Source organism: Cherax quadricarinatus, chromosome 56 (assembly GCF_038502225.1).
Source record: "Cherax quadricarinatus isolate ZL_2023a chromosome 56, ASM3850222v1, whole genome shotgun sequence".
Lineage (NCBI taxonomy): Eukaryota > Metazoa > Arthropoda > Malacostraca > Decapoda > Parastacidae > Cherax > Cherax quadricarinatus.
Genome location: NC_091347.1, coordinates 21,140,699 through 21,167,026, shown reverse-complemented (window position 1 = coordinate 21,167,026; position 26,328 = coordinate 21,140,699). Strand labels below are relative to the sequence as shown.

At 37.9% G+C, this 26,328-nt stretch overlaps 2 protein-coding genes across 16 annotated transcripts in view; one reads left to right on the top strand and one right to left on the bottom strand.

The window, feature by feature from the left end:
- The first annotated feature begins 263 nt into the window (after window positions 1–263).
- Window positions 264–24,116, top strand: LOC128700751 (saccharopine dehydrogenase-like oxidoreductase). 10 transcript variants are annotated; one of them, XR_011393567.1, is made up of 12 exons: window positions 278–382; window positions 920–1,082; window positions 4,414–4,508; window positions 7,504–7,713; window positions 9,090–9,300; window positions 11,888–11,937; window positions 12,418–12,551; window positions 12,971–13,208; window positions 13,361–13,528; window positions 21,259–21,353; window positions 21,924–23,340; window positions 23,690–24,116. XR_011393567.1 is itself a non-coding variant. In XM_070097173.1 (10 exons), the coding sequence occupies exons 2-10, from the start codon at window positions 4,428–4,430 to the stop codon at window positions 22,015–22,017; spliced, it is 1,281 nt and encodes a 426-aa protein (XP_069953274.1). In that variant the 5' UTR covers window positions 272–382; window positions 4,414–4,427; the 3' UTR covers window positions 22,018–24,116. The 10 variants fall into 10 exon arrangements, 1 of the variants encoding a protein (XP_069953274.1); XR_011393570.1 differs by having other exon boundaries at window positions 293–369; XR_011393566.1 differs by lacking the exon at window positions 920–1,082 and having other exon boundaries at window positions 272–369.
- The window catches only part of Nep2 (Neprilysin 2), a 211,415-nt gene continuing 208,495 nt past the window's right edge, over window positions 23,409–26,328 (bottom strand). For all 6 annotated transcript variants that reach the window (XM_070097171.1, XM_053794146.2, XM_053794145.2 and 3 more), the window contains one exon: window positions 23,409–26,092. In XM_070097171.1, coding sequence (XP_069953272.1) covers window positions 25,754–26,092 — 339 coding nt within the window. In that variant the 3' untranslated portion in view covers window positions 23,409–25,753. The remainder of the gene's footprint in view (window positions 26,093–26,328) is intronic.

The window sequence follows — 26,328 nt, the reverse complement described above, 5'->3', positions numbered from 1 at the left end:
AAAATGTATCTAGGATTATATTAGAGTTATATAATGCAGCTCATAAATTTATAATTAGCATTAAATAAGTAATGTAAAGTCATTAATTTGCTTTGTTTAATAAATACGAATTAATATAATTAAATATTCATATTTGCATTGGTTACTAAGATATCAATCATAAAGGTGTAAATTTGTCATTACCTTTTTCAGGCTATGATTATGAGCGATAAATATAGAGTACATATTTATTAACGAGAATATTTTTTCTTAAATGAATGCTGTAATGAAAACAACATGTCTGCCAGGAACTGAGAAGCAACAACCCTGGGTGACCTTCACTCTCAAGTAGCTGCTCACTCCCAAGTTAAACACTGAATTTACTCAGAAGTAGGCGCAAATTGTAGGTTATTGAATGAAGGTTGACGTGTGGTATGTTATATGTACTGTCATATGCGGAGGGAGGAGGTTAATGAGTGACAAGAGAGACGAGGGTGATTCAAGGTCTTGTGATAGGCTGAGGGAGTCGCCGCCAGGAGTATATTATATATTTATTTCTACACATTTCCTGGTTATAGGTGAAGAATGCCACGCCTTTTGTGCTCTCCCTCATATTAAAATAAAAATTACGGCGGAGGTTCGGTATTAGAATGTATTTTTGATTGGAAGCAGAACGGAATAAATTTTTTTATGCATAGTTATTTTGGGAGAGATTACATTTTTTTGGACTAATAGCACATTAGAGGGAATCAATGCTTAGTATTACATCCTGGCTAGACACAGCTAAAATGATCACATAATGTTAAAGGCCAATAACTCTAAGGTTATATTAGCTTATTTTAGGTTGGATTAAGTTTGGTTTTATTGGGTTTGGTTACGTTTCATACCAGTTACACAGTGTACTACTAATCTTTAATGTAAATCTCACTCTATTGTACAGTTTGAACTCCGAAATCCACCGTGGAGCAACATTTATTGTCCTGTGGCCTGGTTGGTAGCGCACTCGCCTCACACTGAGTGTCCGTGGTTCAGTCTCCGGACAGGTGGAAACATTGAGCGTGTTACCTTACACCTGCTGTCCTTGTCCACCTAGCAGTAACTAGGTACCTGGGTGTTAGTTGACTGATGAGGGTGGCATCCTGGGGGATAAAATTAAAGGACCACAATGGAAATAAGGCAGGCAAGAGTCCCTCGATGACACAGACTTTGTGTTATCTTGGGTTAAAAATCTTGACATATCTTATCTTACCCCCATTCCTTCAAGGATGTACCTTGATGTGATGAGGGCTTCTGATCCAGGGAATTGGAGTTATCATGTATTGGACCGATTTGAATGCCTCCTATTCTGTATTCCCTATGAGCTTTGTAACCCTATGGTAGAATCCCCGTATCCGCAGATTTGGTTTAAGTGGTTTTGGTCATCCACATTTTACTGTGGCCTGAAAATAACCCTTAATTTTGCTTAATAAACAAACATTTTTATTTCCCTCTGCAGTATAAAAAATTGTTTACATATAATAAGATATTGTTAAGCACAAGGAAAACCACTAGCATGCATGTGCATTTGTCCCCAACGCTCAGAAATAGTGATGGTAGCTGTTCTTAAAGGGCTAAGAGAAGCCAGGAGGTGCTTCCCATCAGTGCAGAAATGCTAATTCTCTACTTATTGTGTGTAATTTATTAATCAAATGTTATGTGTAAACAAAAAACGATGTAGGATTAGCTCTCCGCGGGGGAGGTTCCTTGATGCTGGTGAGGGGCTCTTGATCTAGGAAGTTGGATCTATCCTCCAGTTCCTTGAATTGAGTCTGAATATCTTCCATCCCTCCCCCCCCCCAACAAGTGCTGTATAATCCCTGTGAGTTTAACACTCCCCCATGATTATAATAATAATAATACAGTATCAGTCTGTAGTGGAAGGAAGGCGGGGTAGAGGTCGGCCTAGGAAAGGTTGGAGGGAGGGGGTAAAGGAGGTTTTGTGTGCGAGGGGCTTGGACTTCCAGCAGGCATGCGTGAGCGTATTTGATAGGAGTGAATGGAGACAAATGGTTTTTAATACTTGATGTGCTGTTGGAGTGTGAGCAAAGTAACATTTATGAAGGGATTCAGGGAAACCGGCAGGCCGGACTTGAGTCCTGGAGATGGGAAGTACAGTGCCTGCACTCTGAAGGAGGGGTGTTAATGTTGCAGTTTAAAAACTGTAGTGTAAAGCACCCTTCTGGCAAGACAGTGATGGAGTGAATGATGGTGAAAGTTTTTCTTTTTCGGGCCACCCTGCCTTGGTGGGAATCGGCCAGTGTGATAATAAATAAATAATAGGATTCGCTGCTATCAGAGGTTTTGGGTATCCACGGTAGGTCTTGGAAAATATTCTTCGCTGATACGGGGGACTACTGTATACCTCTTGATTAATTTTGAGGGATTACCAACTCCCATAGCTTAACCATGAGCCATTCTTGGTTGCTGCTTGCCTGGTCAGCCTACCCTATGGGTATAGTGCCTTCCCATAACAGATAATTTCACACTGAAATTGCTGCATATCTGTATTGACTTTATCTTGTGTTACGATAAGACTGGTGTTGACAGAAATCCATTTGTGAAGCTTGACTCCAGTGGAAGCATTTTTTTGGGGGGGGGGGGATATCCTTGGTTGAATCTACTTAACCCGTAAACGGTTCAAGCAGATCTACGTTCACATGTGTAATGCTCCAAAAGTAGATCTACGTTTTTTTACATATTTTCAAATATAACAAAAAAAAAAGTAGATCAAAGTTTTTTACACATTTTCAAATGTAAAAAAAAAATCATTACTTTTTTTTACATTCAAATGTTGAAAAAACGTATATATACGTTTGGACCGTTTACGGGTTAATTAGCCACATTTTTTTTTTCTTTTCTTTTTTTATTAACACACTGGCCGATTCCCACCAAGGCAGGGTGGCTCGAAAAAGAAAAACTTACCTCGACAACAACCTAAATTTCAGCACCCATATCCAACACACAACAAAAAAAGTATCCAAAATGGTGGGGATCCTCTCCAAGATACGATACTGCGTGCCGCAAACTGCCCTTCTCACACTATACCATTCACTTATATATCCATACCTCACCTATGCTATCTGTGCTTGGGGTTCAACTGCAGCAACACACCTAAAGCCAATAATAACCCAACAAAAAGCTGCAGTAAGAATAATCACTAAATCCCATCCCTGGCAACACACCCCCCCACACTTACTACTGTGCAGTCTATATCTACAGGACCATAAATTCCAGTATTAACCTTGACCTAAAATGCTTTCTTGATAGTTGTGACAAGATCCACAGGCATAACACCAGACACAAACATCTCTATGACATTCCCCGTGTTCGACTAAACCTTTACAAAAATTCAATGTATTTCAAAGGCCCTAAAATCTGGAGCACCCTACCTGAAAACTCTAGAACTGCAGACACATTCATCACTTTCAAAACTAGTTAGAAAACATCTTATCTCCCTGATACACCCCGACAACTAACTACATGATAACCACCTGGTGGTTCACAATTACACTCCCTCACCCACTGACTATAAACCCAGAAATACTAATCTTAATCTTAAAATAATAAATCCTAACTAGTCATAAGTTTGCCTATGATACTCCAATATAGACACTTTGTATTGTGCCAAAACAAAAGCATTCACATTGCTAAACTCACAAATTATGATGTAGTCACTTAGCCTTAATACCATAATCTGTAAGGATTTAATGTTGAGAATTAATCTAAGTCTGCTCGAAATGCCTAGCCATGCTAGGTGTCCTAGTGGCTCCCTCTGTAATTAGTATTTTATAACATGTAAACCACACAATACCCAAAACCTGTAAACCCCACATTGTAACCCTTATAAAGAATAAATTTGAATTGAATTGAATTGAACTATAATCAAATCCCACTATATAACTATAATGGTCTGTAAAACTATGTACAGAGCTGTTAATACAAGCTTAATACCTTTCTATGAATATGCAGTAATTATAAATCCCATCATTAATGTAACCTAAAATGAGCAGTACAGCATTTAGTCCCAAAAAAATTACTAAATTAAGAGATATTAAGCAACATTATTTAAACTTCAAATAATACTGTACTGGGCTCTACACTGCTTAAGAATGAGGGCATGTACTGTACTCTTCATTACTTTAAAAACCTCCATCAGGGTAGGTTCCTTGATGATGGTGAGGAATTTCACCTGTTCCTATTCCTTGAATAGTCTGAATGCCTTCCTTTCCCCCCAGGCACTGTATAGTTCCTATGGGTTTAGTGCTTCCTCTTGAATGTAACATTTTGTACACATCCAAAAATAAACTCGTGTAGCAACTTTACTTGCAGTTTTTTGTAATGCACTTTAAAATCATGTATATATATATATAATTTGCAGTATAGCTTGCATTTCAGGGTACTTGACCGCCATGGCTGATATGACGAAAAAGCAGTATGATCTGGTGGTGCTTGGAGCCACTGGATATACAGGGCAGTTTATTGCTGAAGAGGTGATGCTTATCCTTGTTTTGTTAAAGTTATACTTCATTTCAGATAATGTTTTGCAAGTTTTTTAAAATTTTGTAATGTCATTGACTTCTTGCCAGGAGACAGGAAATTACAGCATATTATTAGCTAATATACATAGACCATTATGCTTTGTTTATTGCAGTGATTCTGTTCTGTAGCTCAGTTGTGGAACACTCAGCTTATAACTGACTGGTTCAGTCCCTGGACAAGAAGAAATGTCTTGGCAAATCTCCTTACACTTGTTACCCCTGTTAACCTTGCATAAATAGATATCTAGGAGCCAGTATTCTGTAGGTAAAAAATGTATGCACTGTTCAAGACATTAAGGAAACTTTTTCACCACATATTAAAGAAGTCACTTGTAGCAAAGTGTTTCCTTAATATGTCTTGATCATTGCGTAAGTGTCTTTTGTCTTGTTGGCATCACTATGCTGCCTCCACCCCAGTACAGGGTTGCATCCTGTGGGAAAGGACCTCAGGATCTCATTGGATAGAAGTCTCCCTGATTTTCTTTGCCTATTCAGGAACATTAAGCCATAAGGGTTTATATTCCAAAAGAATCTTTGGAATATAAACCCATTCAGTACTTCCCATTAAAATAATAATTCTCATTTTTTTTTCTTTTACTGAATGAGATTTGGCATAAAATACATTTTTGTATTATAGATAGTTTTAGGTTAGTTGCACACCTGTGTGTGGATCTTTGAGTTAACTACTTAATTTCATTTACTGTACAACAGTTATTTATATTTGTTTGAACCATTTATATAAAAAAAATTATGGTGAATTACTAATTTTTGTGGGATACCACTGGTGACATCTTCCCACAGAGGTATTACAAAGTTATGTAATAATAATTGCATGTACATACTGTTGTTACTCATTGTACATTAGTAACTTAATAGATTTTATGTACAGGAGGGTGCCATTTGTACGGCTCTTTGGTTCAAAGCCCCGTAGAGTAAGCAAAAATCATCAGTGGGATGGAAAGAGCATTTTTTTTTTATTTTCAAATTAACCAAAAATGCTCGTAATGTGTTTACACTATCATATATTAAGTGCTCACTACAGCTAGGCATAAAAAAATAAAGTAAAATAAATACAGTGGACCCCCGCATAACGATCACCTCCCAATGCGACCAATTATGTAAGTATATTTATGTAAGTGCGTTTGTACGTGTATGTTTGGGGGTCTGAAATGGACTAATCTACTTCTCAATATTCCTTATGGGAACAAATTCGGTCAGTACTGGCACCTGAACATACTTCTGGAATGAAAAAATATCGTTAACCGGGGGTCCACTGTACAGTGGTACCTCGGGATATGAACTTAATTCATTCCAGACAGCTTTTCGAGTGCCGGTACTGAATGAATTTGTTCCCATAAGGAATAATATAAATTAGATTAATCCGTTTCAGACCCCTAAAAATACACTTACAAAAGCACTTACATCATTTTTCGAGTTTTGAGCTGTTTGTATCCTGAGGTACCACTGTGCACAGTACATACAATACTTACCTTCAAATATGGTTCTGGTTGCCCTTCTCTTACGCAACTGTTATGTGGAAAAGTGGCAAAAGTACCAAATGTGGTGAACACTAGCTCAGTTGAAAGCCAACAGAAATGTAGAACACTGAAAAGAGGGTGCCAAATATGTGGGACCCTCTTGTATTAGTATTAAATAGGATACGTTCTGATTTATAGTTTTTTGTCCTTATTACTGACAAGCCATCCTTATCTACTTTCACATATTTTCTAAATTTACATGTAGTTATCTCCTCTCCTTTCTTCCTTCCATGACAGGCAGTTCCAGTACCTTTCATCAGTTTTTTAATTCTAAAAGTTTTGTTGCACGTCTTAGAAGGGTATGTTGCTAGGTTTACTTTTATTGAACTTAATGTTTTGTTAGGTTAAATAGGCTGACAGGAAAATTCCATTTAAAATTATTTATGCTGCTTTACTTCCTGCTTAGTTTTTTGTCATGATTTTTATGCATACTATTGCTCGGTTACTGTGTTGAGTTCTCTTATATACCATTACTACTATTACTATTTTCTTCACTACATATATTTTCTCAAGAAAAAGTTGTGGGTCTTGATGGATGAGCTTACATTGCATAGTAAGGAACATATCCGAAGTAATCAGGGTAATGCAAGAATTTAAGAGAGTACAAATAGGAAGTGCTCAGTAGTTGGAGGATCGAACCTCCACCGCGTCTTCTGCTGAACAATCCACATGGGTTTAGTGCTTAACATGAATTACTTAAATTTTAACTATTCTAAAGCATTTGCATTATAACAGTTTTTTTGAGAAAAAACTGTGTGTGGTAGTAAGTTCTTAGAGCTGTACAAAGACTTGAATGGTGATTCAGATACCTAAGAATTATAAAACAAATTCCAGTTCTTTTTGTATCTTAAATTTTGTCTGTTTTAGTACAGTACTTCTTAAAATAAAATGTGTTTGCAAGTACAGTGGGCCCCCGGTTAACGATATTTTTTCACTCCAGAAGTATGTTCAGGTGCCATTATTATTATAATCAAGGGGGAAGCGCTAAACCCGGAGGATTATACAGCGCCTGGGGGGGATGTGGAAGGCATTCAGGCTTAATTCGGGGAACTGGAACACAGATCCAATTCCCTAAATCAAGAGCCCCTCACCAACATCAAGGAACCTTCCTTGAGGGGTGTTCAGGTGCCAGTACTGACCGAATTTGTTCCCATAAGGAATATTGTGAAGTAGATTAGTCCATTTCAGACCCCCAAACATACACGTACAAACGCACTTACATAAATACACTTACATAATTGGTTGCATTCGGAGGTGATTGTTATGCGGGGGTCCACTGTATATGTACTATAAAATATATTCCGAGTTTAATATATAAATCCTTCCAGTTAATCATTATTTAAAATTCATTTTTTCTGTTTTTGCAAAACTTAAATTTTTGTATAGCACATACTCTCTGCATATTTCAGGTTGCCAGAATTGCCAAAGAAAACGAGGGCCTAACATATGCCTTTGCCGGCCGTAACAAGGATAAGCTGGACAAGACGGTGGAGATGGCAAAGACTAGGACAGGTCTTGATTTGCAGAATGTTGGTATTATTGTTGCAGATGTTAATGATGAAGGAAGCCTCCTGAATATGGCAAAGCAGGCCAAGGTTGTCATCAATTGTGTTGGACCGGTTTGTAAAAGAGATGTTATGTTAGGCTACACATGCCTTTCTTGGTATAATATACAGATCTGAATAGCACTTAATTTGTAAATGTGTGCTGCTGCATGTTTCAAGTTGAAAGTTAGGTGTAGTTGATAACTGGAGTGATATGTGTATTGTGATATTCATAAGCCATGAGTTCTCTGTTTCCTGCACATAATAAAATGCTCTGCATTGTATTATGTGCAGGAAAATTTTTTTTTGGGGTAAGCATGGAAGGCAAGATAAATTAAGCACAGGTTTCGTGTGAGGAGCATCAGGGGTGAGGGAGTATCGGGTAGTGCCAGTGCTTCATCCAACTGCTGGGCATTTTGCAACACTTCTTTTGTATAATATTTGATCTAGAACCCCCTTATATTGTCATTAACTCTTTACATTTCTTAAATATTGAAGTCTGTATTTCATAATATTTTTGACATTCAGCTTACATTTGTCACTTCATGGATTATCCCTCAGTTTATCCTTGTATAAACTAATTCCCATTGCCTTGGGAACCCCTGAAGAAATGAACATAAACAATATTTGTTTAACTATTCACAGCTTTAAGACTTAAGGCTGTATTTATCAATGCTAATATTTTCATGAAATTATGTTATAGCAGCAAGTTTTTCTTAGTGAAGTGCAATAGTTAAAAATCTCCTTCCCTCTTTGATTTATAAATAGTTTTGTGAATTCATCAGTGATAGATACTTATTTTGGATAGTCTGCTTTTTTTTGTTGTACAGTACAAATATTGTGGATTCTGGGCAGTGAATGCTATAAAAAAAAAGTGAAAATAAAATGTTTGTAACCTAGGTAGTAGGTTGGTAGACAGCAACCGCCCAGGGAGGTACTACCGTCCTGCCAAGTGAGTGTAACACGAAAGCCTGTAATTGTTTTACATGATGGTAGGATTGCTGGTGTCCTTTTTTCTGTCTCATGAACATGCAAGATTTCAGGTACGTCTTGCTACTTCTACTTACACTTAGGTCACACTACACATACATGTACAAGCACATATATACGCACCCCTCTGGGTTTTCTTCTATTTTCTTTCTAGTTCTTATTCTTGTTTATTTCCTCTTATCTCCATGGGGAAGTGGAACAGAATTCTTCCTCCGTAAGCCATGCGTGTTGTAAGAGGCGACTAAAATGCCGGGAGCAAGGGGCTAGTAACCTCTTCTCCTGTATATATTACTAAATGTAAAAGGAGAAACTTTTGTTTTTCCTTTTGGGCCACCCCACCTCGGTGGGATACGGCCGGTGTGTTGAAAGAAAGAAAGAAAATGTTTGTAAATTGATGAATGTGTATCTTGGGCATCAATTCCCCAAAGAGCAGTTACAAATACACAGTCTCCTTCTAACAGTATCGTTTCTATGGTGAGAAAATTGTATCTGCCTGCATCAAGGGAGCAGCTAATCATGTGGACATCAGTGGGGAACCTGAGTACTTGGAAAAAGTGCAGTTACGCTACTCCAAGGAGGCTCAAGATAATGGAGTGCATGTTGTAGGCTCCTGTGGCTTTGACTCCATTCCTGCTGATTTGGGAACACTATATTTGCAGGATATATTCCCAGGTAAATATTTTTTAGCAAGATAAAAAAAAAAGGGGGGGGAGGAAGGAGGGTTTACATAGAGGCAAGAGCTTCTATTAGATCAGTAGATCATCAGTCAGTTAGAATGTGGGGTTATGTTCCTGAAAATCAACATGTAATCTAATTTAGTACTAACTAATCTGAAAAACATATGGAAGAATTAGTTTTGTTCCATAATTTTCAAAAAAGCCCATCATTTTATTTAAAGATTTTGTGAAACGTGAAAAATTGTTTTCTTACATTGTAGTTGCTGTTAGTGTTAACTTGGAAGTTTTCTAAATAGGGTTTGTGGCTCTGCTGGACTGAGGTGGATGGCTGTGGTTTTGGTATTGATGTGGATGCACAGTTGTAATAATGATTGTACTGGAATTCTCATGTATTCTGTAATGTGTATCTGATCTATTTTTCATTCCATTTCTCCTAGTATCAGTGTATCAGTCTGTAGTGGAAGGAAGGTGGGGTAGGGGTCGGCCTTGGAAAGGTTGGAGGGAGGGGGTAAAGGAGGTTTCGTGTGCGAGGGGCTTGGACTTCCAGCAGGCATGCGTGAGTGTGTGTGATAGGAGTGAATGGAGACAAATGGTTTTTAATACTTGACGTGCTGTTGGAGTGTGAGCAAAGTAACATTTATGAAGGGGTTCAGGGAAACCGGCAGGCCGGACTTGAGTCCTGGAGATGGGAAGTACAGTGCCTGCACTCTGAAGGAGGGGTGTTAATGTTGCAGTTTAAAAACTGTAGTGTAAAGCACCCTTCTGGCAAGACAGTGATGGAGTGAATGATGGTGAAAGTTTTTCTTTTTCAGGCCACCCTGCCTTGGTGGTAATCAGCCAGTGTGATAATAAAAAAAAAAATATTCTCCTAGTAGTACTTCATACAGTTGTCAATAAGGCTTCATTACCTGTTTCACACTTGCTCCAGACCTGCTTCACAACAATGCTTTTAGATGTGTCATTCCATTTAAAATTGTCTTTTGCATTGGTACAGGGAAGCATTCTGAACTTAGTAACCATACACTACTCTCCTCACTTAACACATTCAGTAACTTTTCATACTTAGTTGAATTGACATCACTATGCGCTGTACAAGCTATTATTTTCTTGTTCCTCCTGGTTGTATGATTGGATGATTTACTCAGACTAAAAGATAATACCATCTCCATTACACAATGAACCTCCTGCAAGCATACTTATTCTCTCCATTTTCTTAAATGCTGAAAGAACTTGAAGCTTAATCATCTTGGCACCTCCAGCATCACTAGTATTTCTCTTGGGTGCCATGATTAAACATTCCCTTGCTGGCTAATATGAAGAAAAAGGAACATGATGACCACAAAAGAATAAGAAAGAACTGGTAAGGAAGATTTCCTAAGACTTTCAGTATTTCAACTCTACACTGGTGCAATAGTGAAGCATATTCAGTACTGTACATTTATTGATAGGATAAACTTTTTTTTTTTTTTTTTAACACTGGCCGATTCCCACCAAGGCAGGGTGGCCTGAAAAAAGAAAAACTTTCACCATCATTCACTCCATCACTGTCTTGCCAGAAGGGTGCTTTACACTACAGTTTTTAAACTGCAACATTAACACCCCTCCTTCAGAGTGCAGGCACTGTACTTCCCATCTCCAGGACTCAAGTCCGGCCTGCCGGTTTCCCTGAATCCCTTCATAAATGTTACTTTGCTCACACTCCAACAGCACGTCAAGTATTAAAAACCATTTGTCTCCATTCACTCCTATCAAACACGCTCGCGCATGCCTGCTGGAAGTCCAAGCCCCTCGCACACAAAACCTCCTTTACCCCCTCCCTCCAACCTTTCCTAGGCTGACCCCTACACTGCCTTCCTTCCACTACAGACTAAAACACTCTTGAAGTCATTCTGTTTCGCTCCATTCTCTACATGTCCGAACCACCTCAACAACCCTTCCTCAGCCCTCTGGACAACAGTTTTGTTAATCCCGCATCTCCTCCTAACTTAATACCTGTAACTTAATACCATTCTGGTATTAAGTTACAGTAATTATTTGTTTTTCACTTCTTAAGTTGTAATAAGAAAAACGATGTATAATAAAAATTTACTACTCTCAATATTTCTAGCATTAAGTAGTCTATAAGCATTAGGTTTAGTCTTCCTGAAATGCCTGGCATGATAGTGACTTTCTTTGTACTTTATCAAATCAAAATTGTAATCACACAGTGTAAACATTGCAAAGAAATATAATCTTGAAGTGACAGTAATTATTTACTTATTTGTATCATTCATATTCAACTTACAATGGGTTCTTTGGAACGAAACCCCATTGTATGTCGAGGAGCATCTGCACACCCTTGTTTTTGTTAGTTTTTCTTGAATACAAATTGTGATTATCATTAGCTCACAGTATTTGAGTGCAAGTTTAGGGCTACCAAAGATACCAGAGAAGTCAAGCCTTGTAATATTGCAGGACTTTGTAACATGGTGGTATGATCCATAATGACTTACCATATGTTTTGGTATAAAACAATAATTTGTGATAACACAAGTTTTTCCTTTTCTTTAGAAGAGTGTCTGGCTAATTTGTTTTATTCACAGGAGATGTGAATTCTGTGGAAGCAGTAGTTAGCCTGGATGATACCTCGGTTGTAAGTTGAATTTTGCTTGTTAGTGAATTTATGAAAAATCTATTTTTAATAATTCCTTCCTGAGTGATAATTGTATCCTATATATTTTATTGTTTAAGCTTTATTTATGGAAAGTCAATTGCTCTTATGAACTATAGTTAAAATGTTGTTATAGCAACTTCCATCAGTTTTGCATGAGTTTGAATGAAATTCTTTTACCATATTTTAATATTACTACCTTCTAGTGTATTATCATAAAAGGGTTAGCTAGTCTCGAGTCCTGGAGGTGGGAAGGCAGTGCCTACACTCGAAGGAGATGTTAGAGAGTAATCTGAATTGTGATGTCAGCACACTTATGGCAAGACGGATTGAATGAATGATGGTGAATGCATTTCCTTTGGGTCACCTTGCTGTGGTGGGAGATGGCCAATGAGGTAAAATAAAATGCACTAGCTTCATCTTGTTAAGTGAATCTTTATTCATTGTATTGTATTCTGGCAGGGCAGTGCTAGTATCAACTACACAACACTGGAGTGTGCTGTCCTAGGATTGATACACAACAAGGACCTGAAGAAGCTGCGTCAGGAGCTATACACCACTCCTCTGCCTAAACCTGCTTACAAACCTGAACCACGGTAGGGAAAAACCTTTAGCTGTTATTATAAACCTTTTGGTAGATTCTACATAAAATAGAGAAAATTAAGACTTCATTTTTATGCATTATTGTGATAGTGCTTCATATGCCAAATAGGGACTGCAACAGGAGCAACAGAAAAATCAGCAAAATGGAGATAATTTATTTGTTAGTGATGTAAACCAGTTACCTCACTGTATTGTTTTATGCTCATTGGGATTTTTGTTATAACATTAATGACCTTGTTTCATCAAGGCAGGGTAACCCAAAGAAAACTCCCTTCCTAGTAAGAGAAGCATGTGTTTATTTCTGCTTTAGCACCTTGGTCATATAAAAAATATAGCCTCATTTTGCTGTATCTTAAAAAAATGGGAAAATTTTATTATCACAGTTGTATGTAATGACAATTATTTGTTTCAGAGGAAAGTTGTTCTACAGTAATGAGGCTGAGCGCTGGTGTCTTCCCAACTTGGCATCTGATCGCTCTGTTGTGGTGCGCTCGCAGCGTCTGCACTATGAACTGGAGAAGAGACGACCTGCTCAAATAAATGTCTATTTTGGCACATCATCATTAGGAACTGCCATAGGTGGCATATTTTTTGGAATTTTCTTCTACTTCATGACATCATTTGTGTTCACCAGAAATCTGCTGTTGAAGGTAATTTATACATGGGGCATGTGTTCGTGATAGCATTCATTCTGCACATGGACAAAACTGGAGAGAACATTGCTTATGGCTCTACTGAATATAGTTTCAAATTCTTGTAATTGTTACAACTGCATGCAATCAATCCACATTTGTTTTTCCAGTATCCAGAGCTTTTCACATTTGGTCTATTCACTCGAAAGGGCCCAAAACGCTCTGATTTGTCCGGTTTGAAATTCTGTGTGACCTTGACTGGGAAAGGTTGGGATAAGAAGTTGGAAGACCCCGATGAACAGTACACACAGCCACCCAATATTACCAAAGTAGTTCAGGTATGTGCTGCAATGCTTTCTTTTTATTTACATTTGTCATTTTTTTTATTGTGGAAGAATTCTTGTTTATGAATTACACAAATAATACCTCATCTTCCACTGTCTTCTACATGTGCTGTATTTTCTGGCATATGAGATGCACTTCGAAAATCACCCTATGCTTTATGTATTCAAGGTCAGGGTCAAGGGTAAGCTTTGGGTTACTGACAAGTGGTTTTATAAAAGGACATGCAGTTCATTATAGTAATAAAGATGCAATACTCATAATGCTCGTGCATGCGACTTACAAGCCAGAAAATGCAGTAATTCAGTAAGGCGAAGGAACTTGTTACCTCTGTATATAATTTTGCCACTTTATTCCATTTATCACTTATTGAGTTGAAAAGCCACTGGTTGCTGAAATGTTTTCAAAATGAAGATACTGAGGTGAGGTATATTGCGTGAGATCTAACTAATCGACCTGTTTATGAATTGTTCTCAGAATCTATATAATTTGACTACAGGAGACCCTCAGTTTAACTAATGGGGGTAGTGGGTGACTGGTAATGGTGATTTTGATTCTGGTAATGTGCAGTAAAATAAAGATTGGATGTGAAAAGTGGGTTATAATAAGCGTGTATGCACCTGGAGAAGAGAGAAGTGTAGAGGAGAGAGAGATTTTGGGAAATGTTGAGTGAATGCGTGGGGAGTTTTGAATCAAGTGTGAGAGTAATGGTGGCTGGGGATTTCAATGCTAAAGTGGGTAAAAATGTTATGGAGGGAGTAGTAGATAAATTTGGGGTGCCAGGTGTAAATGTAAATGGGGAGCCTTTAACCCTTTCAGGGTCCGTCCCGTAGATCTACGGCTTTACGGTGAGTGTCCAAACCGTAGATCTATGCCATGAGCTCAGCTCTCACTGATAAACTGTGAGTGGTACATTTGGGCCTAGATATGAGAGAATACATCTATGTGGTATGTGTGCACCACATAAAACAGATCCTGCAGCACACTGTGTATAATGAGAGAAAAAAACTGAAATCATGATTTTTTGATTAAAACAGCGGTTTTGCAGTGTTTTTTCGTATGTTTTTTATAGTTGTATTTGCGATTTCTTGGTCTCATTTGATAGAATGGAAGACATATTACAGAAATAGAGATGATTTTGATTGGTTTTAGCACTGGAAATGGCTTGAAACTGAGCTCAAAGCAGCGGAAATGTTAAATTTTTGCCGATATTCAAGAGTAAACAAACGACCTCACACGTCTAATACACGTCAGCTGGTGGGTCTAATATACATTCACAAATATGGTGATGATATTTATACAATTATTACAGTATTGCATAACAGTAAATCTTCTATTTTTTGGTGTGAATAAAAATTCATTATGTGAATAAAAAATCAAAATGGAATTTATTTGTAAAGCCTCAAAATGTAACTAATGAACAGAGGAAATGTTAGTTTAGTTCCAGGAATACCTACATTGTTTATTCTGGAGCCTATTTTGAAATTGGAATATTTTGAACTTTGTGTTAAATTGGCCAAATTAACAATTTCCGATCACTTTATTTTGTAGTTGAAACAGTTGACTTGGCGATTTCTTGTGCTCAATCGATAGAATAGAAGTAATACTAGTGAAATAGCTAAGAATTTGGTTGATTGGAATAATGTAATTGGCCTAAAATGGGAGTCAAAATCGGCAAAATCACCGATTCGTAAATATCGCTGACACATCAAAATTCGCGAGAGCATAATTTCGTCAATTTTCCACCAAATTTTGTACTTTTTGTTTTATTACCTTCACAAAAAGATTCTCTACGATTTCATAAGAAAAAATAACAATTTTTTTTTTTTAAAATTCTTGGACACTGGTGTGTGACTTCAGATTTTGGCCTTGGACCCTGAAAGGGTTAATTGAGCTATGTGTAGAAAGAGATTTGGTAATAAGTAATACATATTTTATGAAAAAGAGGATAAATAAATACACAAGGTATGATGTAGCACGTAATGAAAGTAGTTTATTAGATTATGTATTGGTGGATAAAAGGTTGATGGGTAGGCTCCAGGATGTACATGTTTATAGAGGGGCAACTGATATATCGGATCATTATTTAGTTGTAGCTACAGTTAGAGAAAGAGGTAGATGAGAAAAGAGGAAGGTGGCAACAACAAGTAAGAGGGAGGTGAAAGTGTATAAACTAAGGGAGGAGGAAGTTTGGGTGAGATATAAGCGACTATTGGCAGAAAGGTGGGCTAGTGCAAAGATGAGTAGTGGGGGGGTTGAAGAGGGTTGGAACAGTTTTAAAAATGCAGTATTAGAATGTGGGGCAGAAGTTTGTGGTTATAGGAGGGTGGAGGCAGGAGGAAAGAGGAGTGATTGGTGGAATGATGAAGTAAAGGTGTGATAAAGGAGAAAAAGGTAGTTTATGAGAGGTTTTAACAAAGCAGAAGTGTTATAAGAAGAGCAGAGTATATGGAGAGTAAAAGAAAGGTAAAGAGAGTGGTGAGAGAGTGCAAAAGGAGAGCAGATGATAGAGTGGGAGAGGCACTGTCAAGAAATTTTAATGAAAATAAGAAAAATTGTTGGAGTGAGTTAAACAAGTTAAGAAAGCCTAGGGAAAGTATAGATTTGTTAGTTAAAAACAGAGTAGGGGAGTTAGTAGATGGGGAGATGGAGGTATTAGGTAGATGGCAAGAATATTTTGAGGAACTTTTAAATGTTAAGGAAGAAAGAGAGGCAGTAATTTCATGCACTGGTCAGGGAGGTATACCATCTTTTAGGAGTGAAGAAGAGCAGAATGTAAGTGTGGGGGAGGTACGTGAGGCATTACGTAAAATGAAAGGGGGAAAAGCAGCTGGAACTGATGGGATCATGACAGAAATGTTAAAAGCAGGGGGGGATATAGTATTGGAGTGGTTGGTACTTTAGTTTAATAAATGTATGAAAGAGGGGAAGGTACCTAGGGATTGGCAGAGAGCATGTATAGTCCCTTTATATAAAGGGAAAGGGGACAAAAGAGACTGTAAAAATTATAGAGGAATAAGTTTACTGAGTATACCAGGAAAAGTGTACCGTAGGGATATAATTGAAAGAATTAGAGGTAAGACAGAATGTAGGATTGCGGATGAGCAAGGAGGTTTCAGAGTGGGTAGGGGATGTGTAGATCAAGTGTTTACATTGAAGCATATATGTGAACAGTATTTAGATAAAGGTTGGGAAGTTTTTATTGCATTTATGGATTTATAAAAGGCATATGATAGAGTGGATAGAGGAGCAATGTGGCAGATGTTGCAAGTATATGGAATAGGTGCTAAGTTATTAAATGCTGTAAAGAGTTTTTATGAGGATAGTGAGGCTCGGGTTAGGGTGTGTAGAAGAGAGGGAGACTACTTCCCGGTAAAAGTAGGTCTTAGACAGGGATGCGTAATGTCACCATGGTTGTTTAATATATTTATAGATGGGGTTGTAAAGGAAGTAAATGCTAGGGTGTTCGGGAGAGGGGTGGGATTAAATTTTGGGGAATCAAATTCAAAATGGGAATTGACACAGTTGCTTTTTGCTGATGATACTGTGCTTATGGGAGATTCTAAAGAAAAATTGCAAAGGTTAGTGGATGAGTTTGGGAATGTGTGTAAAGGTAGAAAGTTGAAAGTGAACATAGAAAAGAGTAAGGTGATGAGGGTGTCAAATGATTTAGATAAAGAAAAATTGGATATCAAATTGGGGAGGAGGAGTATGGAAGAAGTGAATGTCTTCAGATACTTGGGAGTTGACGTGTCGGCGGATGGATTTATGAAGGATGAGGTTAATCATAGAATTGATGAAGGAAAAAAGGTGAGTGGTGCGTTGAGGTATATGTGGAGTCAAAAAAACGTTATCTATGGAGGCAAAGAAAGGAATGTATGAAAGTATAGTAGTACCAACACACTTATATGGGTGTGAAGCTTGGGTGGTAAATGCAGCAGCGAGGAGATGGTTGGAGGCAGTGGAGATGTCCTGTTTAAGGGCAATCTGTGATGTAAATATTATGCAGAAAATTCGGAGTGTGGAAATTAGGAAAAGGTGTGGAGTTAATAAAAGTATTAGTCAGAGGGCAGAAGAGGGGTTGTTGAGGTGGTTTGGTCATTTAGAGAGAATGGATCAAAGTAGAATGACATGGAAAGCATATAAATCTATAGGGGAAGGAAGGCGGGGTAGGGGTTGTCCTCGAAAGGGTTGGAGAGAGGGGGTAAAGGAGGTTTTGTGGGCAAGGGGCTTGGACTTCCAGCAAGCGTGTGTGAGCGTGTTAGATAGGAGTGAATGGAGACGAATGGTACTTGGGACCTGACGATCTGTTGGAGTGTGAGCAGGGTAATATTTAGTGAAGGGATTCAGGGAAACTGGTTATTTTCATATAGTCGGACTTGAGTCCTGCAAATGGGAAGTACAATGCCTGCACTTTAAAGGAGGGGTTTGGGATATTGGCAGTTTGGAGGGATATGTTGTGTATCTTTATATGTGTATGCTTCTAAACTGTTGTATTCTGAGCACCTCTGCAAAAACAGTGATAATGTGCGAGTGTGGTGAAAGTGTTGAATGATGATGAAAGTATTTTCTTTTTGGGGATTTTCTTTCTTTTTTGGGTCACCCTGCCTCGGTGGGAGACGGCCGACTTTTTGAGAAAAAAAAAAAAAAAAAGTGGAGATGAGATTATTTTGCCATGATAGTAACAAAAACGGTCAATTCTTGAGCCAGTCCCCATTGTCCTTTGATTCTAAATCAACTGACCCGGTGGATTATTTTTTTAATTTCCAGTACCCATTAAATTAAGAATTTTCTAAATTTATTTGATCTAGATGCTGTGTTTCTCCTGGAGATAATTTATTACCATTTTCTAGATATTTTTATTACTGTACAGTAATATGTAAAACATGGGAGATCCTTATACAGTGGACCCTCGACTAACGATCAGCTCCCAACTCGGCCAGTTATGTAAGTGTATTTTTATAAGTGCTTTTGTACGTGAATTTTTGGGGGTCTGAAACGGACTAATCTATTTCACAATATTTCTTATGGGAACAAATTCGGTCGGTAACGGCACCCGAACAGACATCTGAAATGAAATAATATCGTTAGTCGAGGGTCCACTGTATTCGCTTTCAGGTATGAAATAATTTTAAGGTCATTATTTAATGTAATTTTCCCAGTAACTAACCATCTAATGCTTTTGGTCGTCCTTTTTTTTTTTTTAAATTAAGTGCACATTCTTCGTACATAATGAATTATGATACAGTACTGTTCCATTTATCCACATTCCAGTCTGGCTAAAATACTAGTTACTGTACCTAATTATAGCTGTCCACATGTTTTTTTCTGTATTCTGAATCAAAATTAGCTAGAAAATTTATGATTAAGTCTTCTTTCAACAAACTGGCCACCAAGGCAGGGTGGCCCAGAAAGAAAAACAGAAGTTTTTCTTATTAAATTTAGTAATATATACAGGAGAAGGGGTTACTAGCCCCTTGCTCCTGGCATTTTAGTCACCTCTTATGATATGCATGGCTTATGGAGGAGGAATTCTGTTCCACTTCCCTATGGATATAAAAGGAAATAAATAAGAACAAGAACTAGGAAGAAAACAAGAAAGGCCATGTTTGAGACAAAAAAAAAAGACACCAGGAATCCTACCATCATGTAAAACGATTACAGATTAGTTTCACACTTGCTTGGCAGGATGGTAGTACCTCCCTGGGTGGTTGCTGTGTACCAACTTGCTACCTTATTTTTAGGTATGCTCATTTTATTTCCCAGTTGAAAGTGGAATGGTATGCTAGAACTGACAAGGTGGAGAAAACGATTCCTGGATGCACTGGTTACCATTATTGAGAACATTTTATTCGCACAAAGGTTTACCCACACAATGGCGAAATATTGTCGTCATTGAAGGCATCTGCTTCGTCCAAGCATCATTGATAGCCAGTGATTGCTGCCAGATTGTTTAGAGCCTGCTTGTAGGTGGAGAACACTGTAACTTGGTTTGTTCATGTCCTGTGTGGTCCAGGACGTGAAATTTTATTTTCATTTCAAGATTATGGACGTTTCCAGCTGCAGTGCACATAGACGAGCACAAATAGTTAGCACGTCTGTCTTGCACTCAGCAGACGGAGGATCAAGCCGCCTCCACGTCTTGTGCTGAATGACCCACGTGGGTTTTAGCACTTAAAATGAATTATTAATCTAAATTAATTCAGTTGCAGTACTATAACTTGTATTCTTCATAGTACAGGGTACGTGTATTTACAAAATTCATACTTTAGGAACCTCAAGCGCTCCCAATAATTGAGGTGTTTTATCTCCGTTATGCGCGCCGTGAAAGTTCTCTGTACATTTTCTAGGTCGGCAATTTCACCTGCCTTGAAAGGTGCTGTTAGTGTGCAGCAATATTCCAGCCTAGATAGAACAAGTGACCTGAAGAGTGTCATCATGGGCTTGGCCTCCCTAGTTTTGAAGGTTCTCATTATCCATCCTGTCATTTTTCTAGCAGATGCGATTGATACAATGTTATGGTCCTTGAAGGTGAGATCCTCCGACATGATCACTCCCAGGTCTTTGACGTTGGTGTTTCGCTCTATTTTGTGGCCAGAATTTGTTTTGTACTCTGATGAAGATTTAATTTCCTCATGTTTACCATATCTGAGTAATTGAAATTTCTCATCGTTGAATTTCATATTGTTTTCTGCAGCCCACTGAAAGATTTGGTTGATGTCTGCCTGGAGCTTTGCAGTGTCTGCAATGGAAGACACTGTCATGCAGATTCGGGTGTCATCTGCAAAGGAAGACACGGTGCTGTGGCTGACATCCTTGTCTATGTCGGATATAAGGATGAGGAACAAGATGGGAGCGAGTACTGTGCCTTGTGGAACAGAGCTTTTCACCGTAGCTGCCTCGGACTTTACTCTGTTGACGACTACTCTCTGTGTTCTGTTAGTGAGGAAATTATAGATCCATCGACCGACTTTTCCTGTTATTCCTTTAGTACGCATTTTGTGCGCTATTACGCCATGGTCACACTTGTCGAAGGCTTTTGCAAAGTCTGTATATATTACATCTGCATTCTTTTTGTCTTCTAGTGCATTTAATTCAGTTGCAGTACTATAACTTGTATTCTTCATAGTACAGGGTACGTGTATTTACAAAATTCATACTGCCATCTTTTTCTTTGGTTTCTTATTAAAAAAGAAAAAATTAATAACTAAAATACACAAAAATATATTGTGAGCTGGCAGTGAAAAATAGTTCATAGGAAACAGCCTTAGTAAGAGGGAAATTTAGGTTCTTATATAAAAAAACAACAACTAGTTAATTCAAGCGATATTAATCGCAGCGAGTTCTAATCTGATCCACAATATATTGAGTATTTCACTGTAGGATTTGTAAATCTTGTATATTTCATTTCATGAGCATGTAGTTTGTCTTTTTCACTTAATATTGGATGCTCTACAATAATGGTGTCATGTAAGTAAGTATTTATGCCAATTTTAATAGTTCTAAAAATACAAAAGATGCTACTTTAGGCAATTTTATTTTGTCAAGCATGATGTTCACTATACAAGATTATATCTGGAGGGTGTTCTGGGGAATCAGTGCCCCCACGGCCCAGTCCGTGACCAGGCCTAGGTTGTAGGATATTGTTAACTTATTATGAATATGATCAGTAAACACATTTCAATAAGTTTTTCTAGTACTACAAGTAATGATTATTTCATTGCAGGTAAAGGGACCTGACCCAGGCTACAATAGTACTGCTATTTTTGCAACCCAGAGTGCCATGACCATCCTTAAAGAAAAAGACAAACTACCAGGAAAGTAAGTGCCTGCCAGTGGTCACAAATTGAGTGTGAGAGTACATTTTCATTTTGCTTTTGTTGGTTACAGTTAAATATGGTATTTTTTTTGTGTGGTTTCACTGAATTTTTTTTTCCGTACTGCTTTTTTTGTCTTTGAGTTGTAACGTGTACTGTTGTATTGTAGTGTTTTTTGTCAGAGGTGCTGAGTGGTTTTGATGCTCCATGGCTGCCTTCTCTTCAGTTTTGTCTTTTGAGAGATCTTTGAGCCTTTAGTTTGAATACATGCTCTGGTGAGCCAAACACTTGGATTTGTGTAACTGGCAGAAGGAAATGACACCTCTGAGGTGGTGCCTTGATGCCAATGAAAGGCTTGTGATCTAAGAAATTGGAGCTACCTTTCTCTTGTATCAAACCTAATTACCTCCTATTTCCAAAGCACTGTATGACCCTTATAGGTTTGGTGCTTCCCCATCAGTATAATGGTTTCTTTTTTGTTTCTTTAAATTGAAGAGGTGCAGTGTAATTTTTTTCGTTGTTTTTCAGTATACATTTTAGCAATCTTGTTAATTTGAAGTTTTTATCTCCATAGGGGTGGTGTGTATACTCCGGCTGCAGCCTTCCTGAAGACTGACCTCTGCTCAAACCTGGAAAAAAATGGCATCAGCTTCACTATCAAGAAATAAATACCAAGAGTTGTGTTTACATACAATAAGGGACCATTGCACAGTTCTGATTTATATACCAACCTTTATATACTGTAAAGGGCTTCATTTTTATATTTTAAATGCAGAGTATTTTTCATAGTACTGTAGTCCCCTGCTTATGATGTTCCATATCTGTAATGTACTATATTGTAGCTGTGTTCTGTTGAATTAACACTTATATATACACTTGGTTTAATTATATATATACTGCTTGTGAGTGAAGGAAACAGTACCATTATATATTGGGGAAATATTCTTAGTTTAAAATAATGGAATTAGATACAGAACTTCATGGATTCAGTATTAAAATGGGTGTATCGAAAAAATAGGTACGTAGTTCCAAATACTTGACTTGGGAACAATTGCTGCATTAACATTTTGGGGTCCCACTGTATTTTACTAGTTTGACTTGTGAATATTAACCCTTAAACGGTCCAAACGTATATATACGTTCATGCGCGTAGCGCCCCAAACGTATATATACGTTTTCTTTGTCATTCATTCAACATTGCCACAATAAGCCTGAGTCACCTAGACATGAGAGAATGGGTGTGCGCACTCACTGTGTGCCATATTAAAATAATTGGGGATGCCTGGGTACCATATGCTCTTTTTTCCTCAAAAAATTTGGGGCGCTACGCAAGTGAACGTATATATACGGTTTGACCGTTTAAGGGTTAATGGGCAATTAAAAAGAAAATTTCTTAATCTTGATGCTGTTGAAATATACATAACTACAATTTCAAAGTCAAAATACAAAATTTTGTTTTACTGTGCCAATATACCATAGTAAAAAAATGTGTGCCAGCTATGCAAGTTTAAAATTAAGAAATGTAAGTTTACAGATTTCCTTACTTTAGAAAGACGTGTAAGCAAACACCATGACATATGAGTAAACATTTTGGTCCTGAGGCCTTGACATTTCTTCAGTGTATGTGTGATTTTTTTTTTTTTCAGAATTATTTTTGTGTTCCAGGACATGACAATAGTTCCTCTGGCAAAGGTTATATATAGTTGTCTACATCAACTGGTGATGCAACCTCCCAGAGGTACTTTTAACTTAGCCGGAACCTGGCAGGAGTAACATCTAAGTGTCTGCTGATACTGGATTACCAATACACCCCAAGCTGTCCTAAAGAGGGAGCTGGATAGGCACCTAGTCATTACCTGACCAACCAGGCTGTGGTTTGTACGTCGGTTTGCATGTGAGCAGTAACAGCCTGGTTGATCATGCCCTGATCCACTGCGAGGCCTGGTCATGGACCGGGCCATGGGGGCATTGACCCCCAGAACACCCTCCAGGTATTTGGGAAGTATAATTTTTTGATACCTTTGTCTCTGAGGAACCTTTTATTTAAATAAACCACCCATTAAGTTCACATAGAATTTATTAATCATCACATTACACTGTATAATAATTATTACAATGCACCAATTAGATTTATGTAGCTAGGGGTTTATTTTTTTATTAAAGAGCATTTCAAAAATAGTGCTTTGTTATTAAAATATGAATTATGTCATGACATAAGTATGAAGGTGGGTGATTTGATCAGATTGGGTTGTGATGCCGCAACATGTACTCTATCTTGGTGGGTCAGATCCTGTCAAAACAGTCACAAACTTGTAATCAAACATTTTCTTTCCTTGAAAGGGAAATGTTCCTGAAAACTGGACTACCATTTCCTGCAAGTGACAGATCAACCAGGCTGTGATGGCTAAATCTTCAGAACTGCTCACAGCAACAGCCTGGTTCATCAGGCAGTTAAGTGTGTGGTGCCTTGGACTGGGGTGTGAGGCCCTCAAAATCCAGTCACTTATGATCTACACAATCTTCTGCATACAGATAAGCTTTATTTAAATAACTTTTGCAACAATTAATAAGAAGCTATAGACTTAAGATAACTCTGATGATCACATTCCTTTTTCAGAATACAAATGTGGCTTGCATACCCTGACATGTTTTTCAGTATTAATATAGAAAACTAGTTAAGTACTGTATTATTCAAAATACAAAGGTATTCCTTTGAATCTGTATTAAAAACTGTTCAGAATTGAGGTAGCATGGATGATGATCTTGAGTTGCATATCATTATCCTATAACTTCTCTAACTTTGATGGAGGAAACTGTAGCATACAGGTCTGGCATGAACTTAGTAACTAAAAATCTAGTAAAAACGGGACATTTATCATCCTAAAACAAAATTCCTTGCACTTAAATCCACTTGTAGAAATGAGGTGAACGACGACTACTGGAGATTTCCAATTTACTGTGAAGTGTTGCTTGAGGCACCAAGTGTTGACATTGATGCAAGGACAGTGTTAACAGTAATGAAGACAAGTGCAGAGCAAGCTTTATTGTAGAGCTATATAAATTCCATTACTTTGAAATATGCAGCAGAGAGGGACCTTTTCTTACATGTAAGACCTTTTATCTACACAAGGCCATGGAGTACTTAATAAAGCCTTGGAGGTAAAACACTTTACTGATCAAGGCCTCTCGATTGCTGAACATTCAATGCTCGTCAGCAATGCCATACCTAAACTAGTACTTAGTTTTCTTCTAGGTAGAGCTTTATTATCACAAAGCTTACTGTGCACGCATGTTCGAATATTAAGGGCACATGCAGTCCTACGTAATGGCAGCACCTTGCCTTGTGCTCAACCATCTTCATGTGAACTTTAGTAAAATGAACAAAATACAAATTAGTCTAATAAAATGCTCTGTGGAATAAATAATTTGCTCTCTGAAACACAGCCACACACACACACACATACATTTGCTTTGGTTTTTATCCTAAGTAGAAAACAAAATAAAAAGCTTTGCTAAAACAAAAGATTAATATTTAGGAGGGTGATAACTAAGGTACATCTGTATTCGAACGTTTTATTACGTTAACTAAAAATAAAGGACGCATATTCATGCGAGCGCTCACAAGTACATGCATACTTACACGGATGCGTAAAGGTGTTCACTACATTAAAATATGTATTCAGGACAATAACAGTACAAACTGGATACAAAACTATATGGGAGAAAATGTTTAGGTTGAAATTTCTAGCTCAAAATATTCTTGTGGAATAAACTACAGTGTGTGCAATGGGTGTGTCAAATCTTGAGACTATGGTGAGAGCACCATGGTTAGATCACAAACTTCTCGAGTAGTTTATAATTAGTATTCGGTCTTGTGAAACTTGCTCGACATTCTCTTATTTCATCAAGGATATTACTGAAGTCTAAAGATTTTTACATTACATGTACTATAAATTACCTAAGAGATTAAGACACGACATAAAATCTTGGGCGAGCTATTGTAAAAATATATATCTTTTTTTTTTTTTTTTTTTAACCAAGTGTAGGAAAATGGGTTTCCTCCCAACGGCCCAGCCGGGGTCACAACTTGCGCACATTTGAGGCTCAGGCTCCTCACCACAGTATGAAGGTGTTTAGTGTATTTGAGATTTTCTGTCATAATGTGTTGTATACTGCCTGCCAGAGCTGGCTTCCTTATGGATGTTGTACATTAAAATAAACATGACAGAGATAGCGAAAGGAGATCTCAAAGTGGTGGTAGGTGCACTTCGTACATCACTGAGGTATAAGGTGTGTAATGAGGTGATGTGGTGAGGTTCTGAACCATCACTGAAGCACCAAAGATCTCCAGAGATGTTTTTAGCACTCTTTCAATGACTTTCAATAGAACCAGAGAGCAGATTGTTACCAGACAGAACACCTCTTACTGGGGTTCAAAGTAGAACCAATTGGGCAGTTCCAATCCCTAGCAAACTCTGGCCGGTTGCTGAAAGGTCCATTGACTCTGAACTGTGCAGGAGAGTGTGCACCAGTCAAGATGCGAAGCTTCAGTGTCTCTGGACGGTACTTCCCACACCAAACATTGGCTGCTGAGATCCAGAACAACTGGCGAGTGTTGTAAGGTAGTGATGGTAGGGTCTTCTCCTCACCATTGTCTTTGGCCCACTGGTTGTATGCCATGTATGCTTCTTTGATACCTCCATTATCAGCAATATTCTCACCCTGAGTGTTGATGCCATTCAACTGCAAACAAAAAAAAAAAATAAAATTAACATGCAATTATGTTCATAATTGTGTGTTGCACCAAGTGCTGTATGACTCCCATAGGTGTCATACAGCACTTGGAGATAAGTTCTGATCAAGGAGAAAGTAGCTCCAATTCCTTGAATTACCAGCATCACAGCACCTTCCCCCAGTTCCCTGGAAGGGTACAGAGGCACTAGATATAATAATGACTTGTTAACCTCTTCAAGGGGGCC